Source organism: Diaphorina citri, unplaced genomic scaffold, assembly GCF_000475195.1.
Source record: "Diaphorina citri unplaced genomic scaffold, Diaci psyllid genome assembly version 1.1 scaffold1407, whole genome shotgun sequence".
NCBI classification, from domain to species: domain Eukaryota; kingdom Metazoa; phylum Arthropoda; class Insecta; order Hemiptera; family Psyllidae; genus Diaphorina; species Diaphorina citri.
In genome coordinates, this window is record NW_007378833.1 from 13,911 (window position 1) to 32,270 (window position 18,360).

Consider the following 18,360-nt stretch of genomic DNA (forward strand, 5'->3'; position numbering starts at 1 on the left):
GTAATATAAATGTGCATAGCGACCGGTGCCAGCATGGTAGGTAATTGGGAGCTGGATTATTGTGATATATGTATTTGGAAAAATCCTACAATGCTGCAGTGAGCACCAAAGTTGTGATATAGTAACACAAAGAAAGACATTTATTTATTTATTAAAAACTAAAATCCTTTAGTTAGTACAATTTTGTCAAAATATCAAAGTGGGATAACAACAGGAAGTCCTCAGATTCCTAAAAATAAACAGGAAGTCCTCAGATTCCTAAAAATAAAAGTTTCAGCTCCGTGCAAAGGATATACCTATGTGCACTCAGCCTCATGAAGACAATGAAGTAACTTTTTTGATGATATGTACCTACTTGACTCTTTTTGTCAAGTGATTTTATTGGTTACAAGTTACAATTAATCCACATAGAAAATGCAATATTACATGCAACGAGGGAATGTAATTATTGCCTAGAGGGTACCCTCTGAAAAAAAGCCAACAAATAAGTGCTTAACTGGCAGAAATACCACTGAATAATTTTACATAAAACCATTAGTTTTCTCTTCTATCTTTTTGACCAATGCACACCATGTATATTTGAAAATCACAAAACATGCAAATACCCGAGAGGTTGCTTCATTACACAAGAGGTAACAACTTCCCTGAAAAAAACTTTCAATCATATTGGAATGCGTCCATTAGTATTACTGTAGTTGTATAATACATATGACTTCATTGTCAAGCGGCTAGGACAGAGGCGATTATCATAGCACAGGTGTACAGTCCATGAGATTATTACAGGTATTACAACTAATAACTACTAGCTCCTAGGCTTACCTGATGAATTTCTGCTGAGCTTCCCATTGTTGTTGCCTCGTATTTTCTTTTGTGCGGTAGAATATTTGAGTAGCTCCTAGGCTTACCTGATGAATTTCTGCTGAGCTTCCCATTGTTGTTGCCTCGTATTTTCTTTTGTGCGGTAGAATATTTGAGTAACATTTTCATTTATAAACACTAGAATTCACAATTGCCTATAAGATTAATGAAATGATGATTTATTTAGTTGAAATTAATTAATTTTGAAAAAGAGAAATGAAGTTGAAAACTTTTGATTCTTTTGAAAATACATTTCACATTCATCCTAAAATAAACAAAACGCCATTTTGAATTTACTCAACAGGACAATGTTGCCGAGTCTTGCAAAATACATTTCACATTCATCCTAAAATAAACAAAACGCCATTTTGAATTTACTCAACAGGACAATGTTGCCGAGTCTTGCATGTTGAAATTACCTAATTAATTTTGAAAAAGAAAAATGAAGTTGAAAACTTTTGAAAATACATTTCGGATCTAGCACAGGGGAGCGTGTTGAGGACGAGATTTTTCGAGAAAAATCCCATGACAACAGTAGGGGGATGGGATTTTAGTTTTCAATAAAACGTCCCTTTCCCACCATAAATTCTTTGTTTATTTTTGACTTGTAATTTTTATAAATTTTATTTTCTCTTTCTCGACCTCACAACTTTTGAAGAATTTGAAGTAAAATTTCGTTTTTCGTAGGTACTTACCTAATAATTAGTTTTCTCAACCCCTTTTCATTCTTGCGCTAATTCAAGTCACAAGTGAGTGTTTCTGTTACCTACTATAAAGTACCTACTCTTTTTTTCTACTGTCATACTGTCATCAAGTCAATGTCTCTATAGTCCCTGCTGGATTGACTTGTTTGAGGTATCTAACGTGTGTCTGTCTTGGTACGAGATCAGAATACATCTACTAGCAACCTCCATGTATCACACTAGGCACACAAGAGGCCCAGATTTAATTCCCGGCAGGTCTGACTTTTTTTTGGGTCTTAGCTTTTGGTTTTTAGCTATTTTAATCAAGTTGCAACCAGTGGCGACATTACCAGTGTAAAAAGATTATTGAAATATGGAAATTGACTGCAAAGGAAGCACTTAGTAATGTTGTGATATCCACAAAAGTTGTGAAAAAACTCTGCTTTACCACAAAGAATTTGAGATTTGATTTGATTTGATTTGAGACATCTACTACAAACTGTCAACAAGTGGAAACTAAAGATATTTGAAGATAATTTTGAAAAGTAAACAAAAGCAAATGCTCATTTGGAGTGAGTATAAGCATGGAGCATAAGGTAAAGATTATTCATATTAAACAGGAGCAAGTGCTTATACTTCAATCTCATACTCATGAGCAAATGCTTATACTCCATGCTCATACTTACAAGCATTTCCTTCTTTTTTATTCATACTGCCCATTGATTTGTTTTCAGGTAAGAGGTAAGGACAATGTTGGAGCTGTAATGGACTCAATGGAGTTGGAAAGGCAAAGAGGTATCACCATCCAATCTGCTGCAACATACACTCTATGGAAAGATCATAACATCAACATCATTGATACACCTGGACATGTTGACTTTACTGTAGAAGTGGAGCGAGCATTGAGAGTATTGGATGGTGCAATACTTGTACTATGTGCTGTGGGAGGTGTTCAATCACAAACGTTAACTGTGAACCGTCAAATGAAAAGATATGATGTCCCCTGCATTGCATTTATCAACAAGTTAGATAGACTGGGTGCTGATCCATACAGAGTGATAAACCAAATGAGGCAGAAGGTAGGACATAATGCTGCCTTTCTGCAAATCCCTATAGGTTTAGGCAGTGAAACTAAAGGTATTATAGATTTGATACAAAGAAAAGCCATTTATTTTGCCGTCACAAATCTTTGAACTCTTTCATTATAAAAATTGAATTTTCGACCTTTTACAGTTATTTTTTCGGAGTTTTGACCTCAGATTTGGATTTTTCCCAACTTTTTTAGGAATCGACCATTTATTCATAATTTTTACCCATTTGCAACTCCTCCATTAAAAAAAAAAAAAATAAGCTAAAAGGATTTTAAAATTAAACCCTCTATAAAAATTACTATCTTGGAGGGTAGCACGTCTGCCTTGTAAGTACTGGGTCAAGGGTTCGATTCCAGCCCGGGGCTGATTTTATCGTAAACAGATAAGGTTCGTTCTCGGAACAGCTGGCTTACTCCTCTCCTGTATTCCTTTTCTCTTCGCTTTCCGGCGAGAAATTCCCTCTATCAAACGTCTAAAATAAGGAAAAACCAAAGTTGACCTTGAAAAAAAAATCTAGCATGGCTTTATCACCAAGCAACAAATCTAGCCTCCTACTCTTACACATACGCTTGGCAACACTGTTCACATAATCTAACCAAAAAACTAAAGTGACTTTTTGGTTTGAAACTCGAGAGTCTTGAGAAAAGAAAAGATAAGAAAATCTCATAATTTAGGTAATTAAATACCTACCTAGTATCAAACTTATGCAAAAATGGTGTTTTTCCTAAAGCTCAAGAGCAACCTATCCCTCTGCAAGAAGAGCTTGTACCTATTGAGAGTAAGAAATCTAGCATGGCTTTATCACCAAGCAACAAATCTAGCCTCCTACTCACACTCTTACACATACGCTTGGCAACACTGTTCACATAATCTAACCAAAAAACTAAAGTGACTTTTTGGAGTTTTTGGTTTGAAACTCTTGAGAAAAGAAAAGATAAGGAAAATTTCATAATTTAGGTAATTAAATACCTACCAAGTGAATAGAATATCAAACTTATGCAAAAATGGTGTTTTTCCTAAAGCTCAAGAGCAACCTATCCCTCTGCAAGAAGAGCTTGTACCTATTGAGAGTAAGTATAATATTAACATTTGTTGTAGTGCTCTAGAAACTAGGGATCCTATTACCTTCTCTTTTACTAAAAATGTCACCCTTTTATCATATCCAGACAGGTTCAGCGTTTTTTGTCAGCCTCTCAATCAGCCTCAGGGATTGCTTTGAACCAACCTTTTGTTTTGGCTACAAACAAGTGAATGCCCTTTGCATTTACCTTTCCTATTTCTTCAGCAAGAGAAATTTGAAGCTGGTGGTCCCCAGTACTACTAAACTGGTCTACTCCCTGTGTTTACTATCCCCCAGCCAGACCTTTCTTCAATGTTGAGATGGTAAGACCTCCATTGATACCTACAGTTCCAAAAAAAAAAAGAAAAAAAAAATGTAGGTAGTACATAATTAATTATACTATACTCTGGAATTTTAACATTTTCATTTACTTTACAGACTTCAAGATGGATCTCAAATGAATCATTATCAGAACACAAACCAATATGACATTTTGTTTTGGCTACAAATGAGTGAATGCCCTTTGCATTTACCTTTCCTATTTCTTCAGCAAGAGAAATTTGAAGCTGGTGGTCCCAGTACTACTAAACTAGTCTACTCCCTGTGTTTAATATCCCCCAGCCAGACCTTTCTTCAATGTTGAGATGTTAAGACCTCCATTGATACCTACAGTTCCAAAAAAAAAAGAAAAAAAAAATGTAGGTAGTACATAATTAATTACACTATACTCTGGAATTTTAACATTTTCATTTACTTTACAGACTTCGAGATGGATCTCAAATGAATCATTATCAGAACACAAACCAATAGAGTACATCAGAAATATTGGTATATCTGCTCATATTGACTCGGGTAAAACTACACTGACTGAGAGAATCCTGTTTTATACTGGCAGGATTAGTGAGATGCATGAGGTAAGCATTTATATCCTTGAGAGGCCTGGTGCATAGCTGCTGTCATTTTATTTGTTTGACCAAATAATAATAATAATAATACCTCAATAAAACATAACATTAATTAAAATTATTAAAACTATCCGCTTGGTCATCCGAAGTTCGAAAAAATCCTCGATCCTTGAGGACTACAACGGGGCCCTAAAAAAGGAACGAGAGAGAAATCCAATAGATCAGTTGCGCTTGCTTGGGTGATGTTTCAAAGCCATAGAGCAGGAAAAATGAGGACCAACGGAATTTTTTTTTTCCTTCTACGACTTCTAGATCCCGAGATAAAAATCGATTTAAAAAATACCGGTAAATCGTGAACTTTGACGTCACGGCATACGCTCCCGTAGGCGATGACGTCACATCAAATGTCCCAAAATGGTTTGAAGGCTAGATTTTTCAGGTGGCTAGATTTTAAGCCGGCCATCCAAAACGGGTGGAAGAGAGCCGGCCACATAATAATAATACCTCAATAATACATAACATTAATTAAAATTATTAAAACTATCCGCTTGGTCATCCGAAGTTCGAAAAGATCCTCGATCCTTGAGGACTACAACGGGGCCCTAAAAAAAGGAACGAGAGAGAAAAAGCTAAAAGGATTTTAAAATTAAACCCTCTGTAAAAATTACTATCTTGGAGGGTAGCACGTCTGCCTTGTAAGCACTGGGTCAAGGGTTCGATTCCAGCCCGGGGCTGATTTTATCGTAAACAGATAAGGTTCGTTCTCGGAACAGTTGGCTTACTCCTCTCCTGTGTTCCTTTTCTCAAACGTCTAAAATAAGGAAAAACCAAAGTTGACCTTGAAAAAAAAATCTAGCATGGCTTTATCACCAAGCAACAAATCTAGCCTCCTACTCTTACACATACGCTTGGCTACACTGTTCACATGTTCTGAAACTGAAAATCTGAAATCTAACCAAAAAACTTAAGTGACTTTTTGGTTTTTGGTTTGAAACTCTTGAGAAAAGAAAATTTCATAATTTAGGTAATTAAATACCTACCTAGTGAATAGAATATCAAACTTATGCAAAAATGGTGTTTTTCCTAAAGCTCAAGAGCAACCTATCCCTCTGCAAGAAGAGCTTGTACCTATTGAGAGTAAGTATGATATTAACATTTGTTGTAGTGCTCTAGAAACTAGGGATCCTATTACCTTCTCTTTTACAAAAAATGTCACCCTTTTATCATATCCAGACAGGTTCAGCTTTTTTTGTCAGCCTCTCAATCAGCCTCAGGGATTGCTTCGAACTGACATTTTGTTTTAGCTACAAACGAGTAAATGCCCTTTGCATTTACCTTTCCTATTTCTTCAGCAAGAGAAATTTGAGGCTGGTGGTCCCCAGTACTACTAAACTGGTCTACTCCCTGTGTTTAATATCCCCCAGCCAGACCTTTCTTCAATGTTGGGATGATAAGACCTCCATTGATACAGTAAAAAAAAAAAAAAAAATGTAGGTAGCACCTACATAATTAATTACACTATACTCTGGAATTTTAACATTTTCATTTACTTTACAGACTTCAAGATGGATCTCAAATGAATCATTATCAGAACACAAACCAATAGAGTACATCCGAAATATTGGTATCTCTGCACATATTGACTCGGGTAAAACTACACTGACTGAGAGAATCCTGTTTTACACTGGCAGGATTAGTGAGATGCATGAGGTAAGCATTTATATCCTTGAGAGGCCTGGTGCATAGCTGCTGTCATTTTATTTGTTTGACCATTTAAAGGTAGGAATGTAGGTTGGAGCCTCATTTGATACAATGGTACTTACATAAAATAAAATTAGGAATTTCAAGGCCCTTTATAGATTTGAGGAACCCAATTTGGAGTGGTTAAGTGATCATGATCACTTTTTGGGAGAGAGTTTATAACATAGGGGTGGAGCCCTTACTTCAAAACAGAGGATGCAAGTTTTTCTTTGCTACATGGCAGACCCCCTATTCCAAAAATCTACCACAAACATCTACTACAGACATCTACTACAAACTGTCAACAAGTGGAAACTGAAGATATTTGAAGATAATAATTTTGAAAAGTAAACAAAGCAAATGCTCATTTCGAGTGAGTATAAGCATGGAGCATGAGGTAAAGATCATTCATATTAAATGGGAGCAAGTGCTTATCCTTCAATCTTATACTCATGAGCAAATGCTTATACTCCATGCTCGTACTTACGAGCATTTCCTTCTTTTTTATTCATACTGCCCATTGATTTGTTTTCAGGTAAGAGGTAAGGACAATGTTGGAGCTGTAATGGACTCAATGGAGTTGGAAAGGCAAAGAGGTATCACCATCCAATCTGCTGCAACATACACTCTATGGAAAGATCATAACATCAACATCATTGATACACCTGGACATGTTGACTTTACTGTAGAAGTGGAGCGAGCATTGAGAGTATTGGATGGTGCAATACTTGTACTATGTGCTGTGGGAGGTGTTCAATCACAAACGTTAACTGTGAACCGTCAAATGAAAAGATATGATGTCCCCTGCATTGCATTTATCAACAAGTTAGATAGACTGGGTGCTGATCCATACAGAGTAATAAACCAAATGAGGCAGAAGGTAGGACACAATGCTGCCTTTCTGCAAATCCCTATAGGTTTAGGCAGTGAAACTAAAGGTATTATAGATTTGATACAAAGAAAAGCCATTTATTTTGAGGGTCCTCTTGGTGACAATTTACGAATTGAAGAAATACCAGCAGACTTGAAGAAAGAAGCCGAGTCTAAAAGACAGGAACTCATTGAGCATGTGGCTGAAGGTGATGAGATACTGGGAGAAATGTTTCTAGAAGAAAAGTCCATTAGCGAGGATGACATTAAGAAAGCTATAAGAAGATCAACTCTGACAAGGAAGTTCACACCTGTCCTAGTAGGAACAGCACTTAAGAACAAAGGTGTTCAAACACTGCTAGATGCAGTATTGGATTATTTACCGAACCCAGGAGAAGTGACCAACTATGCCATTGAGAATGGACAGGAAGATAAGAAAGTTGTGTTAAATCCAAGTCGGGATGGCAAACATCCTTTCATTGCACTGGCATTCAAACTGGAGGCAGGGAAGTTTGGTCAGCTCACCTACATGAGATGTTACCAGGGTAAACTAAGGAAGGGAGAGATGATCTATAACGTGAGGACAGACAAGAAGGTGCGAGTGTCTAGACTAGTAAGACTTCACTCTAATGAAATGGAAGATGTAGAAGAAGTGCTAGCTGGAGATATATTTGCATTGTTTGGCGTAGACTGCGCCAGTGGTGATACGTTCGTTACAGACAAGAACAATTCCATTTCCTTAGAGTCAATATACGTTGCAGACCCTGTAGTGTCCATGTCTATCAAAGCAGTCAACAACAAAGATCGAGATAACTTCAGTAAAGCCGTGCAGAGATTTACCAAAGAAGATCCAACGTTTCATTTCTTCTATGATCCAGAGTCCAAGGAAACTTTGGTGTCAGGAATGGGAGAATTACATTTGGAAATCTACGCGCAACGAATGGAGCGAGAGTACAACTGCCCTGTAGTATTAGGTATGTCCGAATAATCATTAGTCATTACCAAGACAAGGTCCTTTAATATTAGGTTATGGTTCGGTTGGATACGATGTCTAGATGATGCAGCGTCGTACGAAGTCACGCGATCAAATCAAACATATTTATCACAAAACACAGTGCAATTTCCGTACTATGAATCACGTACGTTGAGTGAGTAGGCTGTGGCTATACTTGATCCTATCTCTGAGAAGTAGAATAAATTATAATTATAATAATGATAGTGCTTATTTATACTGCTCGTATAGGACTGAAAAGTCCTTTTACTCCAGCAGTAGGCTACTACTATTATTGTGGTCAAATTCTCAAACTATATTGAGGTCATTGAGGATAAAATTCCATACCTCGGCTGGGATTGAACCCACGCCCTCCTGTTTACCAGGCGAGCGTTTTGACCACTACACCACCGAGGCAGGTTATTTACACTTTTTACTTTCTATTACTACAGTATAGCGGAGCTATACTAGTAATGAAAGTATTGCAATCGGTCCAAATTTTCAAAATCGGGATATACTGCCAGCATAGGACAGAAAGGTCTCTTTACTCTCGCAGTCTCTTCTTCTTCCTAGCCTTTTCCTATTTAAATAGGGTCTGCCAGCATAGGACAGAAAGGTCTCTTTACTCTCGCAGTCTCTTCTTCTTCCTAGCCTTTTCCTATTTAAATAGGGTCGGTGTTTCTAATTCTTGTCAGTTGTCAGTCTCTTCCAGGCAGCTCTATTTCGTACTCCATTTCCTCTCGCAGTCTAAACGAGAAAAAAAGGAACAACCAACCAAACTAACTACCAGACAGACAAACAAATAAAAGTAAATGATTCTTGTCCTCCAGGTAAACCGAAGGTAGCGTTCAAGGAAACGCTAGTGCAGCCGTTCGATTTCGATTATCTTCACAAGAAACAGTCCGGAGGTTCGGGTCAGTATGGTCGTGTAATCGGCACCCTAGAGCCTCTGCCACCTTCCGCCAACACCAAACTGGAGTTCATTGATGAAACTGTCGGCACCAACGTACCCAAACCATTTTTACCTGCCATTATCAAAGGTAAGTAAACATTAGGCTACTACTATTATTGTGGTCAAATTCTCAAACTATATTGAGGATAAAATTCCATACCTCGGCTGGGATTGAACAACATTATGAAATAGATTGAGTCCCGGGGACCTTCTTTGTTTTTTACCGAGTTCTTATTGTTGTAGCGGTGTAGGTATACGGGGGGGTTGACAATATCTAGCCAAGATTACTTGGCCCGTCCCGAAGCGCAGTCAACCATCATGACGATATTTTTTTGTCGAGTAGAATCCCGATTCTTTTGTATCATAACGATTTCAGTTCGCATTCCTATTTGCTATCATCTATAAAATCTATATATTTCTGAATTCTCCAAACTCTCAAAAGTATAAGTTACTGCACGGACGACCTACTGTCCGTAATGTCACGGTGACTTTCAAAGAAGAAAGTGTTGGTACCTATGTTATGAGTAAACATTATGAGTTAATGGATTGAGTCCCGGCGACCTTCTTTGTTTTTTACCGAGTTGTTGTTGTTGTAGCGGTGTAGCTATACGGGGGGTTGACAATATCTAGCCAAGATTACTTGACCCGTCCCGAAGCGCAGTCAACCATCATGACGATATTTTTTTGTCGAATAGAATCCCGATTCTTTTGTATCATAACGATTTCAGTTCGCATTCCTATTTGCTTCCATCTATATATTTCTGAATTCTCTAAGTAGTCTAAGTTACTGCACGGACGACCTACTGTCCGTAATGTCACAGTGACTTTCAAAGAAGAAAGTGTTGGTACCTATGTTATTACCTTCTATTACAAAAGTGATTAGAATGTCTTGCAATCGGTCTAAATTTTCAAAATAGGGAAATGGGTGGAAAATTTCCGTTTTATTTTTGTTTGTTTGTTTGAATCTAATATTTAAAATTTATTTTTGTCCCAGGATTCAAGCAGATGTGTGAGAAAGGCTGTCTGTCTGGTAGCAGAGTAGCAGGAGTAAGGATGGTTCTGAAGGATGGTGACAATCATATGGTGGACTCCAACGAAATCTCCTTCATCCTCGCGGCACACGGTAAGATGTAAACTAAGTCGTATTTTATGTGACTTTATTTTAGATTCAACATGACTGAACCAAAGAGATTCCGCTTTGGACGTGCACACTGCACACTCTCATATTAAGGGAGATGTATGCTTTGGCAGTCAGGGTGTTGACGTTGAAAATTCATATTACTTGGTGGATTTTTTTTTTACATTACTATACTTCCTATAGGAAAAGGAAAGTAAAAAGTACGATAGTAAAATACCTAAAGCTTATGTTCTTATGTTTCCGATTTCGTTTCTCAGGTGCCATGAAGCAAGCATACGAAGAGGGTGTATGGCAAATCTTAGAGCCCATCATGTCAGTTCCGATTTCGTTTCTCAGGTGCCATGAAGCAAGCATACGAAGAGGGTGTATGGCAAATCTTAGAGCCCATCATGTCAGTAGAAATATCCACACCTATTGAGTTCCAAGGCTCCGTGTTGAATCTGGTTACCAAACGACATGGAATTCTCCAGGGAAACGAAGGCAAGGATGATTGGGTCACAATTTATGCAGAGGTAAGCATTTTCTTTCCTTTGAGCCAGCCTAGTTAGCTTGGAAATTTATTTTCGTCCCAGGATTCAAGCAGATGTGTGAGAAAGGCTGTCTGTCTGGTAGCAGAGTAGCAGGAGTGAGGATGGTTCTGAAGGATGGTGACAATCATATGGTGGACTCCAACGAAATCTCCTTCATCCTCGCGGCACACGGTAAGATGTAAACTAGTTAATGGATTGAGTCCCGGCGACCTTCTTTGTTTTTTACCGAGTTGTTGTTGTTGTTGTTGTTGTTGTTGTTGTTGTTGTAGCGGTGTAGCTATACGGGGGGTTGATGATATCTAGCCAAGATTACTTGGCCCGTCCCGAAGCCCAGTCAACCATCATGACGATATTTTTTGTCGAGTAGAATCCCGATTCTTTTGTATCAATAACGATTTCAGTTCGCATTCCTATTTGCCACCATCTATATATTTCTGAATTCTCCAAACTCAAAAGTATAAGTTACTGCACGGACGACCTACTGTCCGTAATGTCACGGTGACTTTCAAAGAAGAAAGTGTTGGTACCTATGTTATTACCTTCTATTACAAAAGTGATTAGAATGTCTTGCAATCGGTCTAAATTTTCAAAATAGGGAAATGGGTGGAAAATTTCCTTTTTATTTTTGTTTGTTTGAATCTAATATTTGAAATTTATTTTCGTCCCAGGATTCAAGCAGATGTGTGAGAAAGGCTGTCTGTCTGGTAGCAGAGTAGCAGGAGTGAGGATGGTTCTGAAGGATGGTGACAATCATATGGTGGACTCCAACGAAATCTCCTTCATCCTCGCGGCACACGGTAAGATGTAAACTAAGTCGTATTTTATGTGACTTTTTTTTTTAGATTCAACATGACTGAACAAAAGAGATTCCGCTTTGGACGTGCACACTGCACACTTGTTGCCACAGGCCACTTATGTATGTTCAATGGTTATCTTTTTTTTTAATTCCAAAAATTAAAGAGTCTCTCTCATATTAAGGGAGATGTATGCTTTGGCAGTCAGGGTGTTGAAGTTGAAAATTCATATTTACTTGGTGGATTTTTTTTTTTTTTTTTACATTACTATACTTCCTATACCTAGGAAAAGGAAAGTAAAAAGTACGATAGTAAAATACCTAAATCTTATGTTTCCGATTTCGTTTCTCAGGTGCCATGAAGCAAGCATACGAAGAGGGTGTATGGCAAATCTTAGAGCCCATCATGTCAGTAGAAATATCCACACCTATTGAGTTCCAAGGCTCCGTGTTAAATCTGGTTACCAAACGGCATGGAATACTCCAGGGAAACGAAGGCAAGGATGATTGGGTCACAATTTATGCAGAGGTAAGCATTTTCTTTCCTTTGAGCCAGCCTAGTTAGCTTGGTTGGTAGCGCGTCTGCCTCGTAAGCGCTAGGCTGCGGGTTCGATTTCCGCCCTGGGCAGATTTTAATTTGAACGGATGTTCTTTATTCTTGGGCTGGCTTTCTAGCTCCTATCCTATCTAAAGGGTGACCCAAAAATTGCAGAAAAATAATTGCACTGTACATATTCTACTGTAGGTACACTGTACATATTTGAACTGGTTAATTTCCAGAGCTTTTTTGACATCTTTAACTTCTATTGTGTTACAGATTCCCCTCAACGACATGTTTGGATTCGCTGGGGACCTACGCTCTAGCACGCAAGGCAAGGGAGAATTCTCCATGGACTACAGCCGATACTCACCTGCCCTCCCTGAAGTACAAGACAGGCTTGTCAACGAATATCAGGAAGCTACGAATCCACAGGCCGCGGCCACTCAGAAGAAAAAGAAGAAGAACTAGAGAGATTTCAACAAGAGGGCGCGGGTTCGATCCTAGCCGAGACGTGGAATTTTTAGGCTGGTCTCACACTGCACGCGTGCACGACTTTCAGTAGAGCTCAAGCGCCTGAAAAACCAAACCCCAAACCTATGAAAATGATACAGAGGCTATAGAGCAGGGTTGGCCACTAACCTTACCTTCGGGAGCCCCAATCCTATAAAGCCGATTCGGGGCGAGCCACGCCGCAGGCGAACTTTTGAAAATTTTGGTCTACAGAATTCTCTATCATTTTCATAGGTTTGGTTTCGCAGGCGACTCGACTAGGCGATATTAGATGTCACGCGTCTAAACTTCTAATGTGAGACGGGCCTCATCATTTATTGGATAATTTGACCACATAATAATTGAGCTCTAAGGTTGTACAACCTCGCCTACTGGTTACCTTCTACTTAAGAGTAGTTAAGAGTCTATGAAAAGATTTAGGAAGAATGCAATATGCAAACCTACAATAACTTCCTTTTTTTCATCTGTACAAAGAAAATTATGTACATAAGTCTGTGATAGTAAAATCGTTTCAGAAAACCAATTTTGTCTCGTCTGTTTTTTTCTCATTCTGTTCTGTAGTGTTTAACTGTTTAATAGACCGTCACACACAGAGCTACTAGGTTCACGAGTTACTAACTCAGTGCGGTGATCCATACATGAGACTATTTCCGCCAAACTGTGTTACGACACAGACCACACGAGTCTAATGTGACAGTTGTTTCATTCCTCTGAAATTGGAAAAAAAAGAAAAAAAAAAACATAGTACAACTTACTGATCACTTCTTCGCGAATGCAGAACCCCTTTTTACTTTCCTTATCCTATATCCTGAAGATCTATAGGAAGGAAAGTAATGTAATCAAGTGAAATTTCCGTCAGTCTTTTGCAGATCATATCTCAATGTTGCCGATCAAACTTGTCATGATGTTCACATGGATCTTCGCAATGTCACTCTTCTGTAATGTTTCCACCTTGTAAGTCCTCGTGTCCAAAATATCATTATCAGCAGTCTCAATATCCATATCCAAACTTTTGGCAATATTGTGACCCCACTTCTCTTCGAAAAGCAAAGCTGAAAGGGGAAAAAAAGAGTACATTTTACAAATAATTAAAAACACCTTGATTAATTGGAAAAAAAAAAGAAGAGTGGACGTGTTTCAGGCAACTTCTATCTAGCTGGACGCTGCTTTATCTAGCTCCTGTACAAGGTCTCCTCCTCACTTACCTTTGTCTGTACAACTCAATATTTGTAAGTCGCTCAAATCCCCAATGAGCTTATTTATTTCTTCCTCTCCACTCTGACAGTATTTGAACAGTTTGATGCGAAGTTTGGTTTCCACTTGCTCAATTAACTTGAGACTCCTGTTCACAATATCCTTGTGCTTCACTGTACAACTCTGCTCTGTTTTTGATGTTGAATCAGATTGTTTCTGAAAACAAAAGTAAGTGTATCTAGCAAATGATACAAGAAGAAGCATGCAAAAGAGGCATTACCTAGGTGTTTTTTTTTTTTTTTTTTTTTTTTTTTTTAAAGAGGGTGTTCCCCCCGCATGCGTTGATCTACTAATAAGATATGGTTTGAGCTCCCTCAGTGCGTATTGGACAATGTGTTCAGTTTTTCCCTTGAAATTGAGACTGAACTTTTCTCGGATCAATTCCCCTGAAATAAATCAGAACAAAAATACCACTGAAATTTCTTCTTCGTTCTTTCTTTTTTAAACCCTTGAAAAATCCCGGGCGAAAAGCGAAATTTCATCAGGATTGACAAACCGTTTGAGAGTTTGTTGAGTGAGAGAGAGAGAGAGAGAGAGAGAGAGCGAGAGAAAGAAACATAGTTCGTACATGCAACAATGAATAAGTCAACAGTAAGTTCTGGCATTTTTTTTAATTATTATTTTATGCCACTGTCTGTCTACATCTACACACTACTCAAAAATCACTTTTCAAATGGAGCAATACCTACTTGACAGCTGTTTTGGTGAGATCACAACAGATCTGGTTTCTCACTCATATTGTTGTAAGCGCTCATTGCACATATCATTGGTGATTTCATGAGGGTGTTAATGTTAGGTACATAATTATATGTCATAGTTTACCTCTCACTTGGTCCACAATCTGCAGCAGATCCTGTTCCTGAATACTTCCCTCTGTACTATACGCCACCAATACATACGCTACCACACATGTTGCCGATACAGGCACATTCAGCGCACAATCAGTACGGATATGATTGTCTATGTCACGTACATCATCAATATCAGTCTCGTCTGGCAACGGGGCAGTGCTGTATTTGATTTCCAGTTCACTCAGAGCGTACGGTGTGGAGAAGTTAATGTGGATGAACCTATCCCAGCTTAACGATACTGGTACGATGTAGATGTCATCTATTGTATAGTTCACATAGTCTGTGTAGAATGGATCAATGGTGGACGAGATGATTGAGTATACACCTCTGTCCGCCTCTATGTGTGTGAGACCCATGAGTGAGAATAGACACCTGAAAGAAAGAAAGAAAAAATATGGGTAAATTAGTGTTAAGCTGTGTTCACACATAGTCGACGCCGTTCACAGCCCCAGAGACAGTTTCAGTTGATCAATGTCAACTGAAACTGTACACTGCCTTGAAAACATGGAATAATCTTGTCGATCAATGGCGTCGACTGTATGTGGACACAACTTTACAGTTAGCAGTTTGCCTTGTAAGCACTAGATTGTGAGTTCGGTTACCGCCCATGGCGAACTTCAACCTAAACAGGTAAGGTCCGTTCCCAGCTGGCATTCTGCTATCCTGTTCTCCTTGTCTCTTTGCTAGTGGGATGATAAGGCCTTAACACTTACAGTTCTCTCTATCAAACATCTTTTTTTTTTCAACTAAATCTAGATTATTCTTAAAAGTAACAGATGAAAATAATAGCCAGTTTATTTGGCTTTGATTGGAAGGTAGAAGGTAGTGTACCACCTGCTTTGTAAGCACAAGGTTATGGGTTCAATTCTCACTTGGGGTGAACCTCTATCAAACATCTTTTTTTTTCAACTAATTCAACTAAATCTAGATTATTCTTAAAAGTAACAGATGAAAATAATAGCCAGCTTATTTGGCTTTGATTGGAAGGTAGAAGGTAGTGTACCACCTGCTTTGTAAGCACAAGGTTATGGGTTCAATTCTCACTTGGGGTGAACAAACTTTAACCTAAACAGGTAAGGTCCGTTCCCAGCTGGCATTCTGCTATCCTGTTCTCCTTGTCTCTTTGCTAGTGGGATGATGCGGCCTTAACACTTACAGTTCTCTCTATCAAACATCTTTTTTTTCAACTAAATCTGGATTATTCTTAAAAGTAACAGATGAAAATAATAGCCAGCTTATTTGGCTTTGATTGGAAGGTAGTGTACCACCTGCTTTGTAAGCACAAGGTTATGGGTTCAATTCTCACTTGGGGTGAACTTTACAGCTGGTTTTCTCCTATCCTGTAGGTACTCCTATAAACTTACCTGGAGTACCAAGGCAGGGCTGGACACCCTATCAGAGGTGGTCGGAGTCCACTGTAGTAGAGGGCAAAGTAAATGCTACACAGGGTTGTAAGATCAGGGCTGGGTGAATCCAAGAAGTAAACAGTGGAGGAACCAGTATCCTGTGCTTGCTGTATGCAGTCTATGTGTTCAGGATGAATCAGAATGCCTTTGTATAGGTAGGAAAATGTCTGGTACATGATCCACGATGTAGCTCTGTTAAAATGGAATGATTTTATTATCATTTATTTTATCAGTGCTCAAAAAAGTTCATGATCACTGAAAAAAAAGTTTGCATTTTTCAGGACTTTGAATTTTTGCCTAGGTTGCCCAAAATTGGTTTTTTTTCTCCATTTTTCAGGACTTTAAATTTTTGTCTATAGAGGTTGCCCAAACTTAATAGTGAGGTTTGTACAAGGATGTAGATCAAGTTCATGCTATTGCAGTACCTATTCAAAAATGCATGTGAACTATTTAGAAGAAAATATCAAAGTAAGAAATAAGGTCAGGGCCAATGCTTACCTCAGAAAATAATACTTAAATGATCCAATTACAGACTTGGGATGAAGTGACTGAATTATTTGTTTGCATGGTTTCTGAAATAATTTATCAAATCAGGACAAAATCATAAAATTGATGTGTGTACTTAGTTTTACTTTTGAGGTTTCAAGTTGATACCTCTTTTTAAGGCTTTCCTTTTAATGACAGGGTTCTCCTGAAAGTGCTTTTAAATGAAACTATTGATTTTTCTTTCACTGTCAGCCTGTAAGATTTGCCACTCTTGCCTATTTTTGATTTGTGGGAAAACACAGACTTTTCTCAACACAGAGTCAATGGTAAATCCATACTATGGGTACCTGTGTTCAACTTACCACTACTTTCATGTTCTTGTAACATTTCTTGTGAAGCAAATCTTTCAGTGTAATAACCTTGAAGGATTCAATGGTATATCCATACTATAGGTACCTGTGTTCAACTTACCACTACTTTCATGTTCTTGTAACATTTCTTGTGAAGCAAATCTTTCAGTGTAATAACCTTGAAGGATTTTTGAAATATACTCTGCAATCAGAAGGTAAAAATATGTTATCTTATATAGGTTAAAAAAAAAAAAAGGTATGTAAATAAATGAAAAAATATATATTGATGTGTAGCTATTTGGGCAGTAATGCCATTTTGAAAGCTGACTAGAACTTTAGGTAACTAAATTGTCTACATCTTCTTCTGATGCCATGTCCACTGCCAAACATTGACAATCATGTTGCTAATTTTTTCTCGATCTCCTGCTGCTCTGAACAACCCAATGCTCAAACACTGATAAAACTCTTTCAAATTCCCTAACCATGATGTTCTCTTTCTTCCTCTTGATCTTCTTCCCACTACCATTTCTTGTAAACTTCTTCTTCTAATGCCATGTCCACTGCCAAACATTGACAATCATGTTGCTAATTTTTTCTTGATCTCCTGCTGCTCTGAACAACCCAATGCTCGAACACTGATAAAACTCTTTCAAATTCCCTAACCATGATGTTCTCTTTCTTCCTCTTGATCTTCTTCCCACTATCATTTCTTGTAAACTTACTAGTAATTTCATACTTATCAAGTTTATTCTTATAGAAATTACAGATATTGTTTCTCACTCACCGTAGTATCGGGGTGACAAGAACTACATGTAGACTTGACGAGAGGTCCTGAGTAGTACAAACTTGATATTGTCAGAGGCTTTTCTTTATGCTGACAAAGTTCAATTACAGATATTGTTTCTCACTCACCGTAGTATCGGGATGACAAGAACTACATGTAGACTTGACGAGAGGTCCTGAGTAGTACAAACTTGATATTGTCAGAGGCTTTTCTTTATGCTGACAAAGTTCTTTCTTCCTCATGCACTCAGTTCTCTTTTCATCATTTTGCTTCTTTAGTTTCCATTCCAAATTTCTAGCAAAGGATGCTAGTTGTATATTCAACGGGTTCGAGGAACTGATCTCCATTCTTCTCTTTCATAAATGTCGCACTTTTCTCTTTAATGTACTCAATAGATGTAATAGGTGAATAGATTACTCTTTAAATTACCCAAAGTAAAGAGCCACTCAGCACTCAGCCACTGTGTAGTGTGTTTGTTCAAAGTGTGTTCCACTTTCCGTTTCAAACTTCTTGGATTTTAAAATTTAAATTTTCGCGGTCGCGCTCATCCTTATCTCTTGAGCAGGG

The 18,360-nt window shown here is 38.1% G+C and overlaps 4 protein-coding genes across 6 annotated transcripts in view; 1 reads left to right on the forward strand and 3 right to left on the reverse strand.

Moving 5' to 3' along the window:
- Window positions 1–981, reverse strand: part of LOC103515732 (nuclear factor of activated T-cells 5) — a 14,813-nt gene extending 13,832 nt beyond the window's left edge. Inside the window, exon 1 of the mRNA XM_026828327.1 lies at window positions 820–981. Within this exon, the coding sequence (XP_026684128.1) occupies window positions 820–981 (162 nt within the window). The remainder of the gene's footprint in view (window positions 1–819) is intronic.
- Window positions 982–3,230: 2,249 nt separating this feature from the next.
- On the forward strand, window positions 3,231–13,185 carry LOC103515726 (elongation factor G, mitochondrial). 3 transcript variants are annotated; one of them, XM_026828317.1, is made up of 7 exons: window positions 3,231–3,410; window positions 4,454–4,606; window positions 6,873–8,181; window positions 9,029–9,238; window positions 10,145–10,273; window positions 10,625–10,800; window positions 12,429–13,185. In XM_026828317.1, the coding sequence occupies exons 1-7, from the start codon at window positions 3,345–3,347 to the stop codon at window positions 12,618–12,620; spliced, it is 2,235 nt and encodes a 744-aa protein (XP_026684118.1). In that variant the 5' UTR covers window positions 3,231–3,344; the 3' UTR covers window positions 12,621–13,185. The 3 variants fall into 3 exon arrangements, with proteins under 3 accessions (XP_026684118.1, XP_026684117.1, XP_008478885.1); XM_026828316.1 differs by lacking the exon at window positions 3,231–3,410 and adding an exon at window positions 3,504–3,702; XM_008480663.3 differs by lacking the exons at window positions 3,231–3,410; window positions 4,454–4,606 and adding exons at window positions 5,535–5,734; window positions 6,155–6,307.
- A 228-nt stretch (window positions 13,186–13,413) lies between these two features.
- On the reverse strand, window positions 13,414–14,146 carry LOC113470120. The gene is made up of 2 exons (XM_026828319.1): window positions 13,868–14,146; window positions 13,414–13,714 (listed from the first exon to the last, which is right to left on the reverse strand). Exons 1-2 carry the CDS (start codon window positions 14,118–14,120, stop codon window positions 13,533–13,535), a joined length of 435 nt encoding a protein of 144 aa, XP_026684120.1. The 5' UTR covers window positions 14,121–14,146; the 3' UTR covers window positions 13,414–13,532.
- Window positions 14,133–18,285, reverse strand: LOC103515733. Its single transcript, XM_026828314.1, has 6 exons — window positions 17,922–18,285; window positions 17,131–17,211; window positions 16,672–16,745; window positions 16,132–16,365; window positions 14,739–15,139; window positions 14,133–14,302 (listed from the first exon to the last, which is right to left on the reverse strand). The coding sequence occupies exons 1-6, from the start codon at window positions 18,138–18,140 to the stop codon at window positions 14,133–14,135; spliced, it is 1,179 nt and encodes a 392-aa protein (XP_026684115.1). The 5' UTR covers window positions 18,141–18,285.
- Between the last annotated feature and the right edge of the window lie 75 nt (window positions 18,286–18,360).

Coding starts and splice junctions, on each gene's coding strand:
- LOC103515726 (XM_026828317.1), top strand. CDS start 3,345: ATGGTGTTTTTCCTAAAGCTCAAGAGCAACCTATCCCTCTGCAAGAAG. Junction 3,411..4,453: donor AGAGCTTGTACCTATTGAGA/GTAAGAAATCTA, acceptor TTTACTTTACAG/ACTTCGAGATGGATCTCAAA. Junction 10,274..10,624: donor CTTCATCCTCGCGGCACACG/GTAAGATGTAAA, acceptor TTCGTTTCTCAG/GTGCCATGAAGCAAGCATAC.
- LOC113470120 (XM_026828319.1), bottom strand. CDS start 14,120: ATGCTTCTTCTTGTATCATTTGCTAGATACACTTACTTTTGTTTTCAG. Junction 13,715..13,867: donor ATTGAGTTGTACAGACAAAG/GTAAGTGAGGAG, acceptor TTCCCCTTTCAG/CTTTGCTTTTCGAAGAGAAG.
- LOC103515733 (XM_026828314.1), bottom strand. CDS start 18,140: ATGGAGATCAGTTCCTCGAACCCGTTGAATATACAACTAGCATCCTTT. Junction 16,746..17,130: donor ACAAGAACATGAAAGTAGTG/GTAAGTTGAACA, acceptor AAATTATTTCAG/AAACCATGCAAACAAATAAT. Junction 15,140..16,131: donor GCCCTGCCTTGGTACTCCAG/GTAAGTTTATAG, acceptor TCTTTCTTTCAG/GTGTCTATTCTCACTCATGG.